Raw genomic sequence first — 25,513 nt, 5'->3', positions numbered from 1 at the left:
CTATTCTGCTGTTTTGCATATTTAGAATTCCATTTAGATGAGTTGCTTTGATTATGTGTTGTTTTCAATGGCATGATTGTCTTTTGTTGGCTGAACAAAGAAAGAAAAACCACTACATTCACACACTTGACTCATCCGCATTTATAACATCATTTTAAAAAATCTGTGAAATATCAACCGCGCGTCAAAACATACCTACCTGTGTTATTGCATTAGGATTCAAGTATACTGATTTGAAATACAAAAAGGCAATTCAGTGTTTTATACAGTCCAGTTGTTTCTCCGTATGCTCTCCATCACCATCCAAGCTTTATGATCGATTACCTGAATGGTCTATTTAGTGCACTCACTTTGTCCCCTGTGTGTTGCCACGGAAGAAACCATGTGTACCTGTACTGGAGCACAGTCTGTCGCTGGTGGAACCATCCCCACACAGGGATGAGGGGGAGAACACTCGCAAGGAGACGAGCAGCCCGACTGATAACAAGCAGGCTGCTCACAACAAACCAGGTAGGTCTGTCTCTTGTGACAGTCTAGAATCGAACTTCACCTACTACACCTCAGCCAAAGATCTAATCAGAAGTCCTTCGTCACGATTCCTCTTGTCCACTTTGTTTTAGAGCGCTGTGAGTGAGTCTGTTTTTGATGTGGGTTCCACAGGTAGCGTGAGCAGTCCTCTCCTCAGTCCCCAGAGATCTGAGACCCCAGTCTCCCTCAGCAGCCCTGGCAGACCCAGTAAGGAGCCAGCGTCCTCCGAGAGCTCCACCCCCAGGCTGAGGAGGGGCCGGCGGAGGGCTGATGAGGCTCGGCTGGACGACTGGGGCTTCGCTACTCCCTCTCCTCCACCTCCCTCAACTCCTCCTCCCCCTACATACCCACCCCCCCAGCCACCCCGCCGGCCCAGGGGCAGACCGCGCACCAACCCCCTGCCTGAGAAGGCTGAACAGTGCAGGGCCAGGCCCGTCCCCAGCACTGAGGGAGACACCCCGAAACGCAAGAAACGGAACCGCTGCCGGAACAGGAAGTATCAGAATGGGGAGTATATCACGGAGAAGGACAAGGATGGAGACGGAGAGGGGGAGGAAAGATCTGTCCTCACCAGACAGGGTACTCGATCAGGTACGGTTCACCTGGAAATGAAAAATAAAATAGACAGTGCAGTTAAAGGTTTGTTTGGATGTGGACCTTACACACTGGGCCTTACACAATGCAAAGTTGGGTAGAGTTGAGTGACTGAATATAACTGTAAACAGTATAACTGATTTTGAATACAGTAGCTTCCCTCTATTTGTAGTTTATTATGTGAAATCATCCATGTATGTGCCATTAATGCATGCACTCTTTATTTTGGATGGCACACTTCAGCAGAGATGGAAGGCATGTTTACTGTGAAGGGGCTAGTCTCATTGTTTGTGCCTCTAGCTGCCATCCACTACCAAGTGTGAAGATTATACAAGAAGTCTGCCCAAACAAATATTGTGGCTTTATATGAGCCTGTCTGTACACAGCTGGTCATCCTCACCAGCATGAGACCACACCAACATTTACCACCCAACATACTGCTTATAAACATTAATCTTTCCTGTGTTGTGCTAGATTTGAGGACTGGCATGTACCCACGCCTCAGTGCCACACTGACCTGTCGTGGCGCCAGCCCAGAGCCTGGTCACAGGAGGCCCTCGTTCACCCGCTCAGGGTCGGTGCGGCGCCCGGAGAGAGAGGCCTGCCCAGAGCCCAGCGACAAGCCCTCTGGGAAGAGGAAGTTCAAGAGCAAGCACTTGAGTGACACAAACGAGCCCAAGAAGGTAGGAAGTTTAGCAGCATCCATCGCAGAGGCCATAGATCTGGAGTTTCTGTTTCCTGTCAAACAAATCCTTGTTGTGAGATACAGTGGGCCGTGATGAGCCTAAAAGCTTGGCTCGTGGTGCCCCCTTGTGGCACATATCTGTACTATGTATTTTGTGCTCTGGCAGCTGATTTCCTCCAGCGCAGAATGTGAGGCCGTTTGTCCTTGCTGTCACACTCTGTCACACATGACTTTCTCATTACCCAGTTTTTTTTTTTTAATGCAGCTCAAGACCAAGCGTTCCAGCTTGGGCAAGCGCCCTACCTCTGTGGCAACTGATGATGACAGCCCCAACGCTAAGAAACCAGCAGGCCTCCCGGCCACCCCTAAGGGCCCGGCCTCCCCTCCAGCCAGTAAGAAAGGAAGAGGAGGGGCACCAGAGTCTCCTCCTAGCAGACCTGTTCCTCCAGAGGTTCGCCGGCTCATTGTCAACAAGAACGCCGGGGAAACTTTGCTACAAAGAGCCGCCCGATTGGGCTACCAGGTACTGCTCTACTGCACTTTCCCCCTGCCATTACTCAGGTGTGGTGGGCCCTACACCTCATACCAGACCCTAACCCCAAACAGAATTCAGTTTATCAAACATGAATTGACATTACATGTACATTTGAGTCATTTAGCAGACCCTCTTAGCCAGAGCGACTTATAGTTAATGCATTCATCTTAAAATACCTAAGTAGCTAAAGGTTACCTCAATAAAGTAGTTATCAGCAAAGTTATGGCTAGTAGGAAAATACAAGTTCAAGTGTTCTATTTTCTGTAGGATGTGGTGCACTATTGTCTGGAGAAGGATGTGCGGGAGGTCAATCGGCGTGACAACGCAGGTTACACAGCTCTCCACGAGGCCTGCTCTCGAGGCTGGAGCCATATCGTCCAGGTGCTGCTGAAGTACGGCGCCGACGTCAACTGCAGCGCCCAGGACGGAACACGGTGAGCTTCTAAGCACTACTGAACAGACTTAATGAGGATATTGTTTGCCATACACTCCTGAGCTGAAGGGTTATGCCTGCAATAAATTACTATATCTGTTGCATAAAATATAACATTCAAGCTTGGCTTATATGAGATCCGTTGAACTGTATGTTAGTTGAAGAAGTGAAAAGTAACACATTTGTGCAATTGTATTTTGTCAGGCCCATCCATGACGCAGTAGCCAGTGATAATCTACCTGTGGTGTGGATGCTGCTGAACCACGGGGCAGACCCCACCCTGGCCACCTACTCTGGGCAGACAGTGGTCAAACTGGCCCAGAGCCCCAGCATGAAGACCTTCCTCAAAGGTACTCTAACCTGTCATCTCCTTAACCTTTGACCCCTGTGACTGACATCACACAACATTGTCACAGATCACTAGCATTGGAGGATTACTCATTTTGTTGATCTTATTGTCATTCATATCAGTGCCTGATGCTGTTTGATGTTTCCAGATTTACACCAGAAAGCAGACCATTAGATTTTTATTTTACCTTTATTTAACTAGGAAAGACGGTTAAGAACAAATTCTTATTTAGAATGACGGCCTACACTGGCCAAACCTGGACAACGCTGGGCCAATTGTGTGCCGACCTATGGGACTCCCAATCACGGCCGGTTGTGATACAGCCTGGAATCGAACCAGGGTCTGTAGCGATGCCCCTACCACTGAGATGCAGTGCCTTAGACCGCTGCGCCGCTCTGGAGCTCACTCAGGAGTCTGTCCGGTTCAGAACGTCACAGGGTAGTGTTTGGTGGCCTTTTTTTAATCTGACCCTGAATGTTCTTTGTTTCAGAATACTTCACAGACCTGGAGGGGAGAAGTGACCAGGACCCCAGCCTGCCATGGGAATTCTACAGCAGCTCTGTGTTTGGTAAGAAACCTTCGCTTGATTGGTTTCTTTTCCTCACCATTGACCTCTGCATCCACTGTTATCTGTGTTATGACTTGATTAGAATGCATAGTGTATATGTCATGATTAGAATGCATAGTGTGGTTGTTAGGAACAGAACAGTCCACTAGGGGAGCCTTAAGCCCATGGTCAAACAAGAGGCTCTTAGTACTTAGAACGAAGGTGAAGCGAGTTCTCCCGGCCATCCTGAGCTCACGTCACAAAATGTTTTTTTCAGAGACTGGCCAGGAGGCATGCTGGGACTTCCTGCTCTCGCAGCGGGAGGAGGAGAGAGAGGGGAGTAAGGAGAGAGACTCCGATGGGGACTGTCTCCTGTTTGAATTTTCTTCAGAGCCCCTCTTAGCCTGCTTCCATGTCCAAGTGTCGTTAACCCAGGGGTGAGTCAACACCAAAGCAGAAAATCACCTGTCAACACAATCACTCAAATACATAGTCCCAGCTTTTCCACCCATATTCTAGTGCTTTTGTCTCTGCTTGTCATTTTAAACCCAGAAGCCCCTTTTGAAATCCTTGCAACCACTCTTCAGATTGTTGGATAGGCTCAGCTAGTTGTAATACAAAGCTTATGCTTGTCCCTGACAGCTTTTGCAATTGGTTCCTGTTGACGGATGTTCTGAAGCGGCTGAAGATGTCGTCCCGGATATTCCGGGCGCGGTACCCGCACTTGGAGGTGGTGAGCCTGGCGCGGACAGAGCTGTGGAGGCAGGTGTCAGTCAGCCAGGTGAGCACATCCTCTGCACAGCCTCAGGGAGAGGAGGAGGAGGAGGAGGACAGGGAGGAGGGGGCGGGGCTGGTGGAGCTGGTACGCTGTGTACTGGAGCTACAGGGACTGCTGGGTTCCTCCATTCACATCCTACAGGAGGACGAGGAGGAAGGGGACAGGACGGATACAGCCACTCCCTGCAGCCGGTAGCCCACCCTCCTCTCGCTCTCAGCCCCTCACACATCCAAACTGTTCCTCTACACGTCCCCAGTGTCTCAACCTAACCTCCCCGCGAGCAGCAGATCAAAGTAAACCATGTCTGGAGGCGCCGTCGTAACGGTGTTTGTGGCCAAACTCTGGCTACGCCACTGGGAAGAACACACCTCACTAATGACCTGGGACCTCCACATTGAGGTGAAATGGGGGCCATGGCAGCGCCACCTCGTGGATGGGTGCTCAGTGCTGGAGGGCAGCTTTCAGGTTCAAATCTGTAGGTATATTTCAGAATCCAAGAAAAAAAAAACAGAAACCCCCTTTTTTATGATTCTATATGTTTATGTTAATATATGTATATCTTGCCACCAGGGTGAACACATTTGGTTGTGATGTATTCGTGTGGCAAGGGATGGATTATGTTTTAGGATTTTTTTGGTGTGTGGTTTTGTTCAGTTTGTTCCTGAGGGAAAGCAAATATTTTGGGGTGGGAGATAATCCAAGGCTTTTATCTTGGTGAACTCTTGCGTGCAGCTAAGAGGCTTACAGCCAGGCCATGCCAGCTAACAGTGGCAGGAAGGCCCTGGGGCCAGATGGCCCCTCCGTTGGGAGACCCACAGAGAACAGACCACGGACATACACATCTTCCCAGCTAACAGAACCATAGAACCATAGTGATCTAGAATCATGTGGACAACTTTCAGTAACTGAGAGGAAGTGCCACATGGTATCTGTGGAGTCCAGGGTCCTCTGGTTAACCTTCACTTTGCTGCATAAGACTGACTCATGGGAGGGATTGGATAGGTATCCTTTTACTGCTCCTTGCTCATCACTCCTCCGTCCTCCTCATTGCGCTACAGACGGACTCCAACGTGCTTTGTGGCGCGTGTGTTTTATTTACACTGTTTGTGCTTAATTTAATGGTCATTAATATATTTGAAAAAAAATCTTTGTATGGTTGGTGCTTCATTTGAAATGTACAATTAAGGATTCCTTTATCCTTCCCGAGATTTTCGTTTTTTCCCTTATTGCAAACAGTATTTTAACAAGCAAAAGTACAGTTTTATTGTACTGGTGCTAAGCTAGAATTTGTGTTGACAATCAATGAAGTTTTTGTTTGAAGTTAAAAACCAATAAATGATATTTAATTAAGGTGAAGTGACAGAAATGTAAAGAGAGAGTATAGTTTCATTACCTATGATGGAGAAAGTGGAATACATCTAGTCTGGAGAGGAGGACAATAATGTACTGCTTTGTGTGAGTGCTGTTAAAACAGGTTCATCTTTTATTTGATTATTTTTTATGAAATCAACCAGAATAAAGCATGATTGTGAAGTATTGTTTGTGGGTATTCATTTCACTCTTCTGAAAGCATACCCATCTAGCACATTTACTTCCTTGGAAGTTGTGGGAATGTACTTTTTTGGTTTCCCATTGGTTCTGGGAACGAAGCCATACGCTTCCTGACCGGTAAAACTGAATGTTTTTAAATGTTCTGAGAATGTTTTACTATGGTTCCCTGAATGTTTTTAAACGTTCTGACAATGGAAGTGAAAATTATACCTGTTCTGGGAACGTTAATTTTTTTAGGTTGCATCGAGGTTCTGAGAATGTTTTGCTATGGTTCCCTGAATGTTTTCCTGGGAGGTTTTATTTACGCTCTGAGAAAAGAAATGATACGTTATTTGGATGTTTTTGAATAACTTCCTTAACTTACACTGAATGTTTCAAGTCTTTTTAATAACAATTCTATCTTATTTTGGGTTAACTTTTTTTTGAACTCCAATCACAGATGGGCATTAATCATGGAAAAACATATTTTTTATTGTAACACAGCATCAGTGAGATTCAACCCTATAATCTTTTGTTCACTAGCCATGGAATTAGTTTGCACTGCGCCACTAGGATGGAGCTAGCATGCTAAGTTTTTTCCCCACATACAAAGGTGTTCATTTTATTCTATTTAAACAGACCCCATTTCAAAGGAAACAAGCACTCATTAAAATCAGGTGTGGCCAATTACTGGGTGCGGCCAACACCTGAACACACTTAACAGGATAGAGGGAGTTTTGTTGATACTGAGAACGGAATGTATATGTTTTTAAATAACATTCTTAGAACATTCTCTGAACATTACTAAAGTTTTCTTATGGGTAGTCTTCTTATCATTCTCTGAATAATTTATGAACATGACTTGAAATAGAACCATGAGGAAATGTTATGCTGAAGTACTGAAATTCAACACCGAAGAACATTGTTTCTTAATGTTCTTGGAACAATTTGAGAACATTACTTTAAATAGAACCATAAGGAAACCTGTAGGAAACATTATGCTGAAGTACTGAAATTCCCACAGAAAAACGTTGTTTCTTAACGATCTCTGAACTTTTTCAGAACATTCCCAATGTCAAACCAGTTGGAGAACGTTCCTAGAACATTACCAAAATTGAAATGAAATGTAACCATGTTTGAACTCTAAGGAAATGTTCTGTTAAAGTAATAAATACCAAGAAAATGTGCTGAGAATGTTACAAAGCCAAGCAACTATCCTGCACCGTTCCCAGGAAGTTGTGGGAAGGTTGTATGCGAAATAACCTTAGGACAACCACGCTCTCACCAAACATATGGTTCTCAGAACGTTATGTGCTATCTGGGTGTATTATATTTACAGTCAGTTACTCTGAGCTCATTTTAAGATAACGCTTACCACAACCTTTTACATTTTAGACCGTATTGTGTAAGTCTAAAGGAAGACCGATAGACAGATAGGTGTGGTGCGAGGCACACGAATGTTCGCTGGAACTTGGTTGTAATCCTCTGACTGGTGATAAATCGACCTCTTGAAGAGGTGTATGTAACCTACCCAATCTTATCATCAACCTAATGACCATGATTGCCAATAACATCAAAAAATGTATAGCCTAAATAGGCCCACTGTAAATTATAAATGAACTTCTCTGAAATATCATTCAGAACATGCACTGTCAAGCAAATATCCATCTTCGTATGAAATTCAAAGGTACACAGCATGACTCAAACCCCAGCATGGTGCTGTGATAAGGATTTGATGATCTCCACAAAAGAGAACTAGTGACCCAGTCTAGTGCCATAAATCAGTAAAGCTGGAGGGGTGCAAAGTGTAGAAGCCTACCTGCGTCAAGTCACGGCCGTCTTGCTGTATCACCACTAGTTTTAATTTAACTGGGTTTGGTTTTTGCAATTGAAAATACTTGTATTTTTTTAACCTTTATTTAACTAGGCAAGTCAGTTAAGAACAAATTCTTATTTACAATGACGGCCAACTGGGGAACAGTGGGTTAACTGCCTTGTTCAGAATGACAGATTTTTACCTTGTCAGCTCGGGGATTAAATCCAGCTACCTTTTATAGTTACTGGCCCAACGTTCTAACCACTAGGCTACCTGCCACCCGCCGCTGCCAATGCTGATGATGATATAATTCTGCGTAACATAATAAATGTGTCATTATAGGATATTTTAGAACACTCTTTGAAAAACTCTCTTGAGTATCCAGTATCTAAATTGTGATGCCCATATACATTTCTATTATCAAAATAGATTTTCCACCAGATGGCATCGTGTTGATAGAGAAACATGGGGAATGAGTTGCACTTACAAATGATGGAGTAGTTGTGATCAAGCTGTGCGTTGCACAAATATGCCACCTGTGTCAAAGTTGCCAATGTGTGAGACATCTATATAGAACAGAGCTCTCCAACCCTGTTCCTGGAAAGCTACGCTCCTGTAGGTTTTCACTCCAACCCCAGTTGTAACTAACCTGATTCAGCTTATCAACCAGCTAATTATTAGAATTAGGCATGTTAGATTAGGGTTAGAGCTAAAACCTACAGGACAGTAGCTCTCCAGGAACAGGGTTGGAGAGCCTGTTATAGAATGATCTATCCTGGGGCTGTCCCAGACAGTCCTTGATTAGAGGGGCACAATTAAAAAATGCAGTGGAACTAGATTAGAAGTCCAGAGTTGAGTTTGAAGGGTCTATCTATCCTATACTTTTTTCCCCCTTTTTTTTCCATCTCCCATTCTGTTACACTAATGACAGAGTTAAACTGATTTAGACCTGTGACACCAGGTGGGTGCAGTTAATTAGCAGGTAGAAGAGAAAGCCAGCAGGCTCCGGAACTCATTGGGTAAGAGTTGAATACTCCTGGGACCATTGAGACAGTGTTTCTATAAATGAAATGTGTGCCTTCACCTGATCTGTCTTGAAGAAAGGATGTATGGACATGTCATGTCTGCATTGTATGCTTGGAAACTTGCAAGTACCAGGGTGCCAGTGGGGTTTAAGCTGCCTGTTAATATCTCCTTGTCATATGTGTTCCTCTCACTGTCTCCAAGGTTGCTTTTCCAGATGATAGGTGCATCTGACAGCCTGGATGTCATCCTGGTTAGGTTTCCAGGGATGTAATGCAGGAAATATTGATATGCAACTAAGCCATGATAGCATATCTCGTGAGATTTCTCATGAAGTCATATAAAGTGTTGGTCACTGAGAAAAAATGACAAGACATGAGTGAAAAGCTTTTTAAAACCTCGGAGTACATATACAGTACCAGTCAAAGGTTTGGACACACCTACTCATTCCAGGGTTTTTCTTATTTTTTACTATTTTCTAAATTGTAAAAGTTACTGCTTATTTGAGCTGTTCTTGACATGATATGGACTTGGTCTTTTACCAAATATCTTCTATATAACACCCCTTCCTTGTCACAACACAACTGATTGGCTCAAACTCATTAAGAAGGAAAGAAATTCCAAGGCACGCCTGTCAACTGAAATGCATTCCAGGTGACAACCTCATGAAGCTGGTTGAGAGAATGCCAAGCGTGTGCAAAGCTGTCATCAAGGCAAAGGGTGGCTACTTTGAAGAATCTAAAATATAAAGTATATTTTGATTTGTTTAACACTTTGGTTACTGCATGATTCCATATGTGTCATTTCATAGTTGTGATGTCTTCACTATTATTCTACAATGTAGAAAATAGTAAAAATGAAGAAAAACTATTGAATGAGTAGGTGTGTCCAACCTTTTGACTGGTACTGTATGTCAACACACAGATTCAGCAGCCAGCATGGCTAAAACATGACACTGACATACCAAAAGAACAAGCCCCTCATTATACATTTTGTGCACTTTGCAACCCCCAAAGTTACTATAGTTCAGCACTTCTGCAACACTTCTTCTGTACAGTCTGACAGAGCTAGAGTCAGTCAATTCCTTCTAGGTAGCAAGTTCTTTACAGATATTAAAGTTCCAAGAGTGAACCCTTAGTTAACATAGCCCCCTAAAACCTACATGACAGTAGCTCTCCAGGAACATGGTTGGAGAGCCCTGTTATAGAATGACAGTGTTTAACTCTGTCATTATTGTAGCAGAATGGGAGATCAAAAAGTATAGGATAGATAAACTCAACTCTGGACCTCGAAGCCAGTTCCACTGCATTTTTTCATTCTCCTCCTCTAACCAGGGACTGATTTAGACCTGGGACAATGAATTATCAGGTTGAACTGAAAACCAGCAGGCTCCGGACCTCGTAGGGTAAGAGCTGAATACCCGTGGTCTAGGGGTACGTACATGCAATGATGTGAAGATATATCATTGTTTTATATGCTCAACTGCTTTGAAAAATGTGTTTTCTGTACAATCATACTTGATTTATCTATAATATCCATACTGTGTAAGTGATTATCAAAAATCTGGCAATTGGATGCCAAAGATTGCATACATTTGAATGCTTTGACAAGGGCGGAAGGCTCAGCTGCTGATAGCCCTGTAAATTGAGCGTCATGACATCATACATGGATGCAGATTTGAGATCCACCCATTCACCGAGCCCCTGGGATCCTGCTGCGTTCATTGGCCATCTGTTGTTTTAGGGCAGTGAATTCTGATTGGTTTTAAACGAGGGCAAGTCTCTACAAGACCTGCTGACTGACTAGCATTGAAAAGAGAAGGAAGAGAGAGCGCAGAAGGCACGCAGTGGTTTTTCATTGTTCCTATATGCAGACCTTATTGACAAAAAAGGGCAGAATGGATAGCTTTAATACAGAAGATGATGTGATATATCAGTCAAGCTTTAGGGGGAGGGGAACAACGGACTGTTACATCAGCGAGATGGCCTCATTTTTACTCCGAATTAAACTGATATTATGAACTGGGTGGTTCGAGCCCTGAATGCTGGTTGGCTGACAGCCACGGTATATGAGACCGTATACCACGGGTATGACAAAACATGTATTTTTACTGCTCTAATTACTTTGGAAACCGGTTTATAATAGCAATAAGTCACCTCTGGGGTTTGTGGTATATTGCCAATATACCATGGCTAAGGGCTGTGTTCAAGTACTCCGCGTTGCGTCGTGTGTATGAACAATCCTTAGCCGTGGTATATTGGCCATATACCACACCTCCTCGGGCCTTATTGCTTAAATATCACACCCTTGTCAAAATAAGACATTACATTAAAATATATAAACTGACTTTCCAGTTCTTTGCAAAAAAATATTCTAATCATGTTAGGAGTCTTTCCCTGCAGCTGCACCCTGTTGACAATTATTTCAGAAATATTTGCATGTTCTTCCACAGAAGAGGTAAACCTGTTCTCCCAAATGTTCCTTAGGCTCCCTTCTTGTGGACCTCCTCTACCCCTTCCCTTTTGCCTGCTTTCTCAAGGTTCATGGAGGTTGTCTGTAGTTTTTTTTCACCAAGCCTTGGGTTATGCAATAGTCTTCTTTGAAACCCACAAAGGGAGGTCCTGTTCGCTTGGCTTGTCTCTAGAACTCAGCCTAGAATACTCAATTTTCACCCGTTTCCTATTCAAAACGACTTACCATATCACTCTGCTGAGGACCACTCCACGATGCCCAGAATCTTAAATATGCTACAGCGGACACTTACATTATAGTTCTCTGGTTTTCAGCCATTACTTTTTACTTCACCAGTCATTGTAATTGAGAAAATGAATGTGAAAGTCAAAATCTAGCAAATGAGAACATGTGTAGTCGAACATATTCCTTGACTCATGATTTGCAATGAAACTGCTTATTGCCATCTTATTATGATGTATTACTTGACTAATTATTCAAATTATAAATATACTTCCTCTTTTTGCCGTTTCATCTAAGGGTTCGTATGAAGGGGTTGTTTTGAACTTCCGTACAAGTATACGCCACATATTGAATCATAAAAAGCCTCTTAGCGGTCGACTACTCCACAGAGTCTTGCAAAGCAATGCACGAGCAGTTCACAGACAGACATGCTGAGCAATGCAAAGACGACACTGTTGCTCATCATTGCAGGTATTATTAATACTCTGACCTCCGATGCCACTGTAGTTGGTTAATCTGCTGCTATCTTTGACTTCAACGGACACATACTCTAAGCTCCCGAGGGATAAATATATCAGGAGACTTAGGAGGGAGAGTAGCGGTCTGTCACACATATTTCCACATCAGATTTCACACTGTAATTGACCAGCCTTGGCCAGACTGTTGCATTCAGACAATCCATCAGCACGTATACAGCAGGCTCTTTATAGTCTAGACACCACTTGCAGGTCATGGATCACAGACGCACTTTTGAACTTTATATCTTGATTTTGTTCACGTGTCAATGGAGAAAGTTATTTTAAAATCTCATGTGCATCTTATAGCAGCATGTTCCCTAACGGCTAGACTATTAATGCTGGTTTGAATCCTTAAAATGACTTGATTGTGTTTTATAGAATATAAGGTATTGTATGTGGAGGAGAGAGCTCCCTTGATTTGGGTTATCTTACAAGGGGAAAAGTGAGTCTGCAGTGAGAGTTCAGGTCCTGTCTTGTGGAAGAGCTCATGGTGGAATCGCTGACTTGCACCATGCACACACATAGCCGTTGCCATTGTCTTGTCCTTGTCTTGCAGATTAGATTAATTGAAATTTCCCCACCAAGGATGGATGCAAGCACTGACCTGTGGAGAACTCAGCCTTTTAATCTGTCTCTGTATCCTCCAAGCTCTGCCATTGAGAACAGGCCTCCTCTACATGGGGGTTGAAAGGCCAGCGAAACTGATGCTTATCATCTGACAATTACCGTAAGCTGATTCCTAGTAGAAAACAAAGACATTTGTGCTATAGATATATGTGGTGGGCAAAGATAACCCTGGGAAAAACTGAGTTTCAACAACAGAATACATTCCATGCATATCTACTGTAGCCTGGTATATTTACCTCACATACAGTACAGAATTGACATAGGATCAACGTAGGTACACAATACCAGTGAAAACAAGGATCTTTTATTGACCTAATTAGATCAAGCTAATAGAGTAGTGGTGTGTACAGGGCTGGGTGGGCCTTCAGTGCGTTGCGAGAGACACTCTGTGTCAGACACTGGCCGTTAGCGGAGCCAGCTGGGCTCGACGCCCACTCGCCTGTTACGTAAGCGCCAACATTCCATGCCTATACGTTCTGCACAAAGAAGGCATACTGATCATGCTAAGTCTGTCCAAGGCAGGAGAGAGGCCAAGCTCCTACTCACCTGAAGGGGATGATGCTGCGCTAACAATGAATACTGACCGCTCAGATAACAGGGAGATCTGGGTGGATTTCCCCCTGTCCTATTGGTATATACACACAAGCCCGAGACCAGATTCCCCTTGTAGACAAACTAATGTTTCTTCCCCCCCAAAGGAAACCTTTAAAACCCATTATTTGATTTACTTATCTTGTTAACTGACCATTCAGAATCTCAATATCTCTAGGCTTGTGTCCCCTGCAGCTAATTTACCACGAATATACACACACACACACACACACACACACACACACACACACACACACACACACACACACACACACACACACACACACACACACACACACACACACACACACACACACACACACACACACACACACACACACACACACACACACACACACACACACACACACACACACACACACACACACACACACACACACACACACACACACAGCCGAGGATTGAGATGGTACAAGAAGGGCCTGGCACAGCCCAGCCTCTATGAAGGCTGGGGGGGGGGGGGGGGGCCTGGCTGGGCACTGAAGGACCTCAGTGGGAAAGCATCTGCCCAAATGAGAACACAGTGTTCCCAACTCCACAACTGCTTCCCAGGCTGCTAGAACAAAAGACTTGCAGCCAATCCGAGTAAATTGAGCAAAGGCGGCCTTCTCGACCTTTTTACTGATAAAGCGTTAGGGTTGCTTTGTTTTTCAAATATGGCATGCAAAAGATTGATCACTGAGAAAATCATAGATGAGATTGCTAAGCAATGCATGATTTGACTCAAAGCATACATTGCTTGGCATCCTTTGACATTATAATGCAGACTTTATTTAGCATTATCAACCACTATGCATAGTTAGCTAAATTGATTATCATACTTACAAACCTGAGACAAATATCAGTTCATTTCTAGTATAAAGGCTTAAAATGCCTAATGTGCCTTTATGAGCATAGTTCAAGGACAGGCACTTTTTATTGCTAAAGCCATTATGCAGATGGATAACTTGTCAAATATACTTCCTGAAATACTATCCACTTTGGTGAGGGAGGGAAACTCCCTGTAATTTCCTTGGCTTTATTTTCTTCCAATGTCCTCCTCACCATTTAATAGATGTTCCCATTGCCAGGAATGTTAGTAATGACTTGATAGAGCATGCTGGTTCTCATAAGACTTGTGCAGTACAAGGCAGGGTATTGTAAGGCTACGCCCCATGGGCTGTTGTGTGAGCATATCCAGCCAGGTTATTTTACTAAATAGCAATGCCTAGAAACACTAACAGTAGACAGCCAGGCTGTATACATTACAGTACACAGGAACCCTACAAATGACTTCCAATTAGAATGACCTGTTTACTTGCTGGTTGACCAATGGACTCCAAAGACCTGATGTGTTTTTTGTTGTTGCTATTACTCCCTGTGAACTTGGATATTTCATTCAAGCATGCCAGTATGTTTCAATCAAACATATTCAGTATGCAGGTGTTTACTCTTGGAGCAGCACTGTTGACATAGTGAGGCGGGAATATACCTGAGCAAGCAAGCAGTTGATTAAACCAGAAACAGGCCATGACAATCAGTTAAAGATAGACACCACCGCTTTGCAACTGAGTAAGGGCTCAACTCAATGAATTGACCTTCAGCAACAATTCAGGTCAGGTCATCCATTTGATTTGGCCATACATTCGTCCACTCTACCTTGTGAAGATTGTTATCTGAGAGCCCTGTCTGTGTGGCTGTGTGGTTAAATGTCTAGCCCGTGCCAGATGAAAGTGTTGCAGCAGTTGAGCATCCGTTGTCAGCAACTACTAGCAGGGAACAGGAGGTATGGCTGGGGCAGCTGGCTGAGATGGGCCAGCCAACGGGACCGCTCCCTGCCAAGTGTCAGTGATCACGCCGTCGCACGCTGACCCACGGCATGGGCAACAGATTCACAATTTATAGAGCCTCAGAAGGGTCTTGCAACACAGACACTCTCATGTGTCCGTCAGTGTCGCTCCGCTAGCCAATTCCCCCTTGGTCACATTGCACTGCATCCATTCCCCTTCACAGAGAGAGAGAGAGAGAGAGAGCTGGCAAAGCACTCATCTCCATAACCTCGACACCAGTGTCAAGAGTTGAGTATCAAGGACATACAGCCAATTGTCTTGCCGTTACATAGAGATGGCTTTGTTACTTAAAATACCGAGCACCTGGTTAGATTTGGACAGTTACTGCATTCAACTGTCGCTGCATTTGTCGGACACTCACAGGCCATATGTAGACAAGAAATATTGCAGTGTTTTCAAACGTGACTCTTGGTTCATAATCATGTCCCAATTGCTGACAGACCATGGTGAAATGTATCACAACCACACCATGTGAAACTTACTCAAATCTGAGAGGCAATGAGTGTGATCGTACCCCTTTGCTGTATAGAGTTTCTGAAGACATTTAGTTGGTCCTAACGGTCAGTGCTGAGCAATGTGACTATAGGGGCCTCACGCCATTTAGGAAAGGGATTCAGATATTATGCTATTAAAAACCATTTTCAATTCTTGAAAGTACATTTTCAATTCATTCATTTAATTTCAGTTCTGATCCTGAAATGACTAAGAAATGAACCCCATTTTGTTTGGATCACTGTATTAATCCAGTCACGCTCCACAGACAAAGGTCAACAACAATCTCCACTTGAGTATTCAGTCCATTGACTATATCAACAAATGGTGCTAAAATGTGTCTCCCGCACACAGACAACTTATCCTCTCTGATAGCCAACAGTCGTGGGGACGTAACGTGAAGAAACCCAATTTCCATTCATATCAACAGCCTGACCAGCTGTCCCACTATTTGTGGTTGACCCAGTTCACTTGAGTGGGCTGAAGGATTGACCAACTTTGCTACAGCGATTTTTTTTGTCCAGATATTTCCCAGCATACATTGAGAGCATCTACAGAGAAGACTCAGGAACCCAGCTTCATATAAATGTGCTCTCGTAGTCATAGCCTAATACATGAGCCTTTCATGCCCCAACGTGCTTTGTGGTGGGTCAGAGTAGCCCTTTTAGCAGTGCTCTCTCACCCCTCCTGTCCCTCTCAGTCTCTGCAATCTTTTAATCACTGCTGTGCCTTTGAGGGGGAAAAAAGCATTGTTACCCTATTGGCTGCTGTTGGTGGAGCTGTTGTTGGTGGAGCTGTTGCTAAGGGAAGAGGTTGAGAGGGTAATGGAGGTGGGAGATTGCCGTTTGAGGAAGCCATATGGATAATTTGTGTTTGATACACATCAAGCATAGATAGATATATTGAGGTCTAAAATTATTGGCAACTTTTATAAATATGAGCAAAAAAATATACAAAAACACAAATACTGAGCTATATTGTACACTAAAAAAATACTAAAATACAAATACTGAGCTATATTGTACACTCAAAAACATACTCAGAGATGAAGTGCTAAAAATTCTCTAAAAGATAGGGGTCAAAAGTATTGGCACCCCTGTTTTCAATACTCCAGCACCCTGAGCCTTGAAATAATTTACATTTTGAGCATACAATATAGCTCAGGGTGTGTATTATGTATTTTTTGCTCACCTATATATTTTGTGTTGATTTTACAAACGATAACAGAATAATGACTCCATTGTGTTAATAGCCTCTACATCTGCATTGTTTGCTCTTTGGGGTTTTAGGCTGAGTTTTTTGTAGAAGTACTTTGTGACATCTGATGTAAGCTTTATACATACATTTGATTAAAGTAGTTCAATGACCCATATTAAGAAAAAAAAATGTCATGAAAGTAATGTTCTTGTTTCAGCGCTTTGAGAAGTGTTCTGAATGATTAAACAGAGCAATATTCTTTAGGTCAAAAACCTGATTATTTATGCCATGAATCTTTATAGCTGTACGCTCCTTTTTATTAAGCCCATCTCTCGTCCGAGTCAAACAAGATTGTGTGATATGCAGGTTGAACAATTGCCAGCTGATTGTTGAGGAAACTTGTTAAACAGCCATTGATAGTTTGACTGAGGAACAAGGAAAACAGTCATGAACTCTTAGGTTAAATCAGTCCTGTGTTTATGACTCAATGGCATACGAAAGCACTGTAAATCAGTTATAAACCTACATTTCCTTAACCAGGCCCACTGCAGCAGAAATGCTGCCATCACTTGCATGAGAAGTCACACCTTAGGGAATTGAGCCATGAGCTCAACGCAGGAAATAGTTCCGGGTCAAATGACCACAGATAACCCCAGCTAGAAGTTTCCCTTCCAGCTAAATATTACTAACAGATATACAATAACTGCATCAATGTTCACCCAAGGTCATTCCAGGGCAAGTGGCAGGGCTCATGGTGCACCATAAGCCTCATACTATGCAAGTTAGTGCCCAGACTTGCTTTAAACTTTCAAGGAGCCTGTATTGTAACGAAGACAACAGCAATTGTACAGAACAGAAATCAGTGCTCATGTTATAGCATGTCAAAGTCACCTTCTAGTCTTAACAGGAATCTGCCACAAACATCAGCAAGTAACATTTGGAATGAAGACCAAGCGAGAGCCTATGCTATATAGACTGACAACTAAACCAGGGACGAAACTACTAGAATGAAAATGGCATACCCATTGACAAGTCTAGTCACTACCACTGCTTGACATTACCTGCACACAAATTTGAGCTGAATACAAAAACAGGAGTTTAAGTCTTTATTTAGTTGTACTGCATTTGTGCGCAATATAAAAATTGAAATAACCAAGGACAACACAGAAAGGAAAAGTGTTACAATACCATCACTCCAAAAAGGGCAGGTTGACATTTTTATACCAATCAGACAATGTGGACAAGATGGGCATCGGAGCAGGACTTGAGTTATAGAAATTCAAGGCACAGCATGTTTCATCAGGAGTGCTACAGAGACATGAATACATCATTACTTTTTTTTAAATAAAAGGCCCTTAAAAACAAGCCCATATGCTAAAGTGTGCTTTACATTTTAAGGAGGGACAGAACAACCAGCATTCTAAATACTCCTGCAGTCAAATCTTTTTAGAGACATTTACAAAAGACATGGCATACAGACACCCAGTTCCTTTGACATACACGTGAATCCACATTGAATGTTTGGACTTGAAATGAAGACTGATGGTTACCTACCTACCAGAGCCATGATTCAACAAGACTCCAAATACGATACCAACAACTCTGTAAACAGCCAATAAGCATGAAATGTCAACTCTGATAAACTTACAATGCACAGTTCAACAAATCAGACATGGCCTTAAACATTCAGGAACATGTGCAGGTGTCAATCAGATTGGTTTAAATGTATGATTAGTGGAGTTTTGGGAAGCAAGGGACGAGAGGGGGTGGCGTGTCACTACTCAAGTCAGGATTGAAAGTCAAGTAGCTCAGGGCCCGGTATCCCAAAATAATCTTTACGCTAAGTTCATCATTAAAACCATAAGATCCTATGGTTCTAACAATTAACTAAGCCTTAAGATGCTCCCGGGAAACCAGGCCCTGGTCAGTACACCGGTCCCTGGTCAGTTGCACTAAGTCTCCGATAACACCACTGTGTGAGTCAAGCAGTCCACGGTCAGTCAAAAGTGACCCTATCTCATAAAGTTACCACCTCCAATCTCCCTCTTGTAGCGGTTGGTGAGGTGGTCTGCTTGCACTGTGAGTTTTGACAGGACACCAAACAGTCCCCTGAGGTGGTAGTGGAACTGGCCTTCCAGATCAGAGCCCTCTTCACCAGGGAGCTCCCCAATTATCAACTGCTGCTCCTCTTGCTTGACAGCCATTTCCAGGAAGCTGGCCCCACCGCTCATCTCCCTCTTCAGCAGGCCCCACTCCATGTCATTCTTGATGGACTTGAGGAGGAGGTAGTGCTCGTACATGTCCTTCTGCTTGTTAGGGTAGGGAGGCTCGTTCTCCACCACCACAACCTGCTGGCTCTCCTGCACCTCCAGGGGCACATCCCGCAACAGGCTGGGTACCATGATGGTCTCATCCATGTTGTTGGTTGCAGCGATGAAGCGGTGCATCACATTGAGGAGGGAGTTCTTGTTGCTGGCCGGGTCACTGCTAATTTGCATCATTGTGGAGGTTTTGGCAAGACTTGGGTTTGCAGGAAACAGGTGGAGTAAGGTAAAGTTTGATGTTAAGGCTGACTGATGATCTAAATGTCACTGTGGAAATAGAAACATTGAAGCCATGAGACAAAATATTGCATCCCAGCGTTATAAAGAGAAGGCCATTGGTCAACAGAATACAGCCACACTAATAGAAAGGCCTACTAAATAAATAGGCCATCACATCAGCCTACTAAGAACGCAGCAAAAAGGCATGTACCACTATTGTCTGCTTATGACATTTTCAGCTGGTAAAGTAAGCGTGGCTACACAACAGTAAATGGAGACATGAACAGAATGAAGAGCCACTTCAAACAGGGTTTAAAGGCTTAATCTGACTACTGCGTACCAGAGTAGGCTATGGTTTTGGGATGCCAATGACAGAACAGAATGTCCACACTAAAACGAAGGTAGCCTACGCTATCAGAAAAAAACATTTTCCCGCAATGTTGCGAACAAACAAGGCGTTATACATTTAACCGGTAGCGCTTCCTGTAAAATCTAGTATAGTATCTACATGACCTTGCCATATTTACAGAAAACTGAGAGCGCCCAAATAAACGATAAGTCTCGAACAAAACAAATACTGACCTGTGCAAACTCTTTCTTGATAATATTCCTTGCTCCACCCGCTCGTACAAAAACACGTATGTGTATATACTTCCTCGGCTTTTGTAGCCAGACGTGGACCTTTATAGTGGGCACGCCGGCTAGAAAAAAACGACCTCTCCCACTTCACGGTTTCAATGGCGCAATAGGATAGTATTGAGGAAATGGGGCGTTAACTTTAGGTTACTGACAGTGATAAAAAGCAATCAGAGAGCACATTATTTTGTGAGCTTGTCCGCAGCAAAGACCCGCAGTAATGTTACCGTGTTTTTAAGCTTGATACATTGTTTCAAAAATCATAATGAGAGAATCGGTGTTTGTATATGGCAACTATTTTAGTTCTAATCACGAATGGTCATTTCAATGCACTCGTTTTCTAAAATATATTTTATTATTATTAGCCTATTACCCTATTATGTAATAGTCCACAATATAGTAGGCCTTATGTGCCTATTTATTACGAGTCCTATCCTACTTTTGCTCTCATAGCCTAGGCCTACTAAATACGATACAAGCACACAATGAAACGGCTGACATGATTAACTAGAATGCTTGAAACTATGATAGTTGAAAGTGTTCAGTGTATACAGACCAGTCTTGCTTCATAAATAATTAATGACGTGCTGTCATATGAAAATACAGAAGTGGACTGACTTGAAAAGTTACCTTGGCCACAAATTGTGTGAGACAATTGGATCCATAGGATAATTGGGGTCGATTTTCTAAAGGCTCTGTGTGAGTCACAGCCTTTTAGAAATCACTAAGGGTCTACAATACTGTCATCTGGTGTTCATTTCAACACATGCCACATCCATGCTGAAATGGAGTGGTAAATTCAAGCATAGATACATAGTGGTAGAAATAACTCAAAATCAGATTTTGCTTTGCATTTTACTAGCTTTTCATTGATTTAAACATTTTATTTATACATTTCAGCTTTTGTTGTATAGCATATGATTATAATAACTAAACATGCTCATTTATGAACAGTGATTGCATTGCTGTGATTGCTGGGATACTATGGTTATAGGTATTCATAGCTGTATTTAGTACGTTACAGCCTTATTCTAAAATTGATAAAATAAAATAAAAATATTAATCAATCTACACACAAAACCCCATAATGACAAAGCAAAAACAGTTTTTTAGACATTTTTGCAAATGTATTACAAAAAAAACATAAATCTTATTTACATAAGTATTCAGACCCTTTGCTATCAGACTCAAAATTGAGCTCAGGTGCATCCTGTGTCCATTGATCATCCTTGATTGGAGTCCACCTGTGGTACATTCAATTGATTGGACATGATTTGGATATGCCCACACCTGTCTATATAAGGTCCCACAGTTGACAGTGCATGTCAGAGCACAAACCAAGCCATGAGGTCGAATGAATTGTCTGTAGAGCTCCGAGGCAGGATTGTGTCGAGGTACAGATCTGGGGAAGGGTACTATAACATTTCTGCAGGATTGAAGAGCCCAAGAACACAGTGGCCTCCATCATTCTTAAATGGAAGAAGTTTGGAACCACCAAGACTCTTCCTAGAGCTGGCCGCCCAGCCAAACTGAGCAATCGGGGGGAAAGGGCCTTAGTCAGGGAGTTGGCCAAGAACCCGATGGTCACTCTGACAGAGGTCAAGAGTTCCTCTGTGGAGATGGGAGAACCTCCCAGAAGGACAACCATCTCCTCAGCACTCCACCAATCAGACCTTTATGGTAGAGGGGTCAGAAGGAAGCCACTACATGACAGCCCGCTAGGAGTTTGCAGAAAGGCACCTAAAGGACTCTCAGACCATGAGAAACAAGATTCTCTGGTCTGATGAAGCCAAGATTGAACACTGTGACCTGAATGTCAAGCGTCATGTCTGGAGGAAATCTGGCACCATCCCTACGTTGAAGCATGGTGGTGGCAGCTTCATGTTGTGTGGATGTTTTTCAGCAGCAGGGACTGGGAGACTAGTCAGGATCAAAGGAAAGACGAACGGAGCAAAGTACAGAGAGATCCTTGATGAAAACCTGTTCCAGAGCACTCAGGACCTCAGACTGGGGCGAAGCTTCACCTTCCATCAGGACAACGACCCTAAGCACACACCCAAGACAACGCAGGAGTGGCTTCGGAACAAGTCTCTGAATGTCCTTGAGTGGCCCAGATCTAACATTTCCGGAGAGACCTGAAAATAGGTGTGCAGCGACGCTCCCCATCCAACCTGACAGCTTGAGAGGATCTGGAGAGAAGAATGGGAGACACTCCCGAAATATAGGTGTGCCAAGCTTGTAGAGTCATACCCAAGACTCAAGGCTGTAATCGCTGCCAAACATGCCTCAACAAAGTACTGCGTAAAGGGTCTAAATACTTTTGTAAATGTGATATAAAAAAAATAAAATAATAATATACATATATATATATATACATATATTTGCAAACATTTCTAAAAAAAACAGTTTTTGCTTTTTCATTATGCGGTATTGCATGTAGATTGATGAAGAAAGAAATACAATTCAAACCATTTTAGAATAAGGCTGTAACGTAACAAAATATGGAAAAAGTCAAGGGGGCTGAATACTTTCCGAATGCACTGTACATTACAATGCATACACAAAAACACGTTCAAGTTGCAATCACAAGTAAAAATCACGGCATTAATGAAACTGAAAGACTTTTGTTGATTAATTTGCATAGGTAGGGTATGGGTCACTTTTAATATCTCTGTCTTGGCCTGTGGAATAGAGAGAAGGTGGGTTCTTCGGGTGGATCTGCCTGACACTTGTCCTCGACAGACGGGTAACCAGTGTCTGAAGGCGTATTTAAACAGGAAGACAGTAAAGTCCAGACACAGTTTCTCTCTTCGCTTCAAATCTAATCAAATCTAATTTTATTTGTCACATACACATGGTTAGGAGATGTTAATGCGAGTGTAGCGAAATGCTTGTGCTTCTAGTTCCGACAATGCAGTAATAACCAACGAGTAATCTAACCTAACAATTTCACCACAACTACCTTATACACACACAAGTGTAAAGGAATGAAGAATATGTACATAACAATATTTGAATGAGTGAAGGTACAGAACGGCATAGGCAAGATGCAGTAGATGGTGTAGAGTATAGTATATACATATGAGATGAGTAATGTAGTGTATGTAAACATTATATGAAGTGGCATTGTTTAAAGTGGCTAGTGATACATTTTTCATATGGAGTAAGGGCAGTGATAGTGAAGTCAGAGCATCCTTGTATCCAGGAAACGCCGTGCAGAGGCTGCTTCTGCAAGCACGCTTCTGTATGCGCTCGAGTTGGTCAGAGAGGCCTTGAGTCAAGGAGCTGTGCCAAGCTGGTGCGACAGACTCTAGGCAGGGTCAAACATAGCATGTGTAGATGGCTACCAGGTCCATTTGTGGTACGTTAAATCTTATAAATCATTGATTCGATTTGGTCTTTCCTATGCAGATTATTTTATCAGGGTTTTGTCTGCAGAGAAAAGTATTGGCTGGGCCACCTAAGTGTTTTTTCGTGCTGACTATGTCCAAACAGTAATTTTTCAGTGTAAACTTAAATGACTTAAACCAGATATAATGTACGTAGAAAAGACAATGGACCAGTTCCTAACAGGGAGATTCTCATATTCAAATAATTAAGCATTCAGGAGTATTTTTATCATGGCATGGGGCCCCCATTGATTTTGTTATAATGTTTGAGTCACTCAGCATAAGTCATGACAAAATGTGTAGAATTGAGGAAATTACCTTAACTGCTAACTGTTATGTCCACCACATGGCAAAATGTATAGAATTGCAGGAAATTACCTTTAAAACAGCTACATTTTGTCACCAGCCAGCAGGAGGGCCTCTACAATGTTTGGTCCATGGTCACGCCCATGGACATGAAAACACACACAATGACACACTTTCACAGACTTGCAGGTTTTTCTCATCTATCATAAGGGGACATGAAGGGGGCGGGTTTCTCATAAATGTTACAGGATCTTGCATTTTAAAGGGTTTAGGGCAATGTCACTTCTATGGACCTATTCTTATAGACCAGTTGAGGTTGCTTTTGGTGTGGAGATATTATCCACTGTACAATTATGGATTAAATTTAAATCATTAACATATATTTCCAGCGATTGTCATTGTGTCTGGCAGCACTGTCAATAACTGCAAGGAAGATCAATAAACCTAACAGTGCTCCCTGGGCCACACCCCCTGTGAGTTCTTGCCAGTCAGAGGCAATCTTGATAGCCCACACTAGTGGTGTGCTGGTCAGCTATTTGTTCACCCGCACCCGCCCCCAATTGCTAATAACCCATCTGCAACTGCCCGACAATATGTGATAAAGTGAAAATCTGATGCCTGCACCCCACCCTAACCCGCTAATATAGAAAATGTGCTGTAGGCTAGTCAGAGATGGCCGGGGGCAGATTTTTTTTTGCCTGAGTTAGATACACAATACAGTATGTGGAGAAAAAGCCCATGGCTTTATTTGATGGTCTAAGGGGATGGGACAATTTTACAATATTGTCATTCAAATGGACCAGGTAAGAAATTGTGTCTGTTATGCTGCATTTGTTATGCTGCACTTGTAATTCTGAGACAGACATGTAAAGTTAGCATATGTTTGTTAATATTTATTTCATTCATTTCATTTAAATGGGAAAACTGGGATTGGTACATACACATATCTCAATGCATTTCTTTAAAATCAAGATTGCTAAAAAAAATCCCCCAGTGTGAAGACCCCCACAATCAACAATCACTCCTCTACGGGAAATAAACAATTTTGGCAATCCCAAAACAATTACAAACAAATGGCCCGGGCCTTACTACATTGGGAGCTCCTTTAACAGCCGGTTTCTGGTACCTAACATGTTCTCCCAAGGTCGCGTGCCTCTAGAAGAATTTCAAAGGGAGAGATACAAAATCCTTGTTAAACTCATCAGAATACTTGGTAGTGGACATTCCATCAGTCCTGGAAGAGAAAATAAACTTGTAGTTAGTTTTCACTATGCGAAATCTTAATCAATCTTCACAATCTTAATCAAACATTTTAATTCCGCCTTTTTCTGAATTACTTTGTGTATGCTGTCTTCCTATCTTGGGAGGCCTTAGTTATGTACCTCACTTCCCTTTTTTTAATCGAGCTTGCTGCAACTGGCACTGCAGGAGGCCTCGATAACACCTACTAAAGTTGAAACCATCCCAGAGTTCTTTCCACTAGTCTCATCTTATCGTCAAGGCCTGTTGCATTTGACGTATGGCTTGCGGTCTATACTTCCTGTCCCTGAGAGAATCAATAGTCAAAATATGAAATCTGTTATTTACACGTCCGGGGGTGCCAGTTTATCAGCTCTTTTGGATCGGAGTCCTCATTCTACAAAAAACATCTACTTGATTCAGTCTTTACACTTAGGTTGGAGTCATTAAAACTCATTTTTCAACCACTCCACAAATTTCTTGTTAACAATCTATAGTTTTGGCAAGACGGTTAGGACATCTACTTTGTGCATGACACAATACATTTTTCCAACAATTGTTTACAAACAGATTATTTCACTTACTATTCACTGTATCACAATTCCAATGGTTC

General features: G+C 42.7%; 2 protein-coding genes across 4 annotated transcripts in view; one reads left to right on the top strand and one right to left on the bottom strand.

Annotated features, from left to right (window-relative positions):
- bcorl1 (BCL6 corepressor like 1) overlaps positions 1–5,985 on the top strand; it is a 41,113-nt gene extending 35,128 nt beyond the window's left edge. For all 3 annotated transcript variants that reach the window (XM_090198303.1, XM_090198304.1, XM_090198302.1), the window contains exons 4-12: positions 378–514; positions 665–1,119; positions 1,597–1,805; positions 2,073–2,330; positions 2,610–2,776; positions 2,980–3,125; positions 3,615–3,692; positions 3,949–4,108; positions 4,314–5,985. In XM_090198303.1, coding sequence (XP_090054429.1) covers positions 378–514; positions 665–1,119; positions 1,597–1,805; positions 2,073–2,330; positions 2,610–2,776; positions 2,980–3,125; positions 3,615–3,692; positions 3,949–4,108; positions 4,314–4,644 — 1,941 coding nt within the window. In that variant the 3' untranslated portion in view covers positions 4,645–5,985. The remainder of the gene's footprint in view (positions 1–377; positions 515–664; positions 1,120–1,596; positions 1,806–2,072; positions 2,331–2,609; positions 2,777–2,979; positions 3,126–3,614; positions 3,693–3,948; positions 4,109–4,313) is intronic.
- An 11,894-nt stretch (positions 5,986–17,879) lies between these two features.
- mid1ip1l (MID1 interacting protein 1, like) lies at positions 17,880–20,142 on the bottom strand. The gene is made up of 2 exons (XM_021561058.2): positions 19,913–20,142; positions 17,880–19,378 (listed from the first exon to the last, which is right to left on the bottom strand). Exon 2 carries the CDS (start codon positions 19,286–19,288, stop codon positions 18,800–18,802), a length of 489 nt encoding a protein of 162 aa, XP_021416733.1. The 5' UTR covers positions 19,289–19,378; positions 19,913–20,142; the 3' UTR covers positions 17,880–18,799.
- Positions 20,143–25,513: the final 5,371 nt, after the last annotated feature.

Source organism: Oncorhynchus mykiss, chromosome 14, assembly GCF_057628025.1.
Source record: "Oncorhynchus mykiss isolate SJ-2025 chromosome 14, ASM5762802v1, whole genome shotgun sequence".
Taxonomy (NCBI): Eukaryota; Metazoa; Chordata; class Actinopteri; order Salmoniformes; family Salmonidae; genus Oncorhynchus; species Oncorhynchus mykiss.
This window is presented reverse-complemented; position numbering and strand designations above follow the sequence as displayed.

Bases quoted from the DNA above. Each gene is read 5' to 3' on its own strand.
- mid1ip1l (XM_021561058.2), bottom strand. From the start codon at position 19,288: ATGATGCAAATTAGCAGTGACCCGGCCAGCAACAAGAACTCCCTCCTC.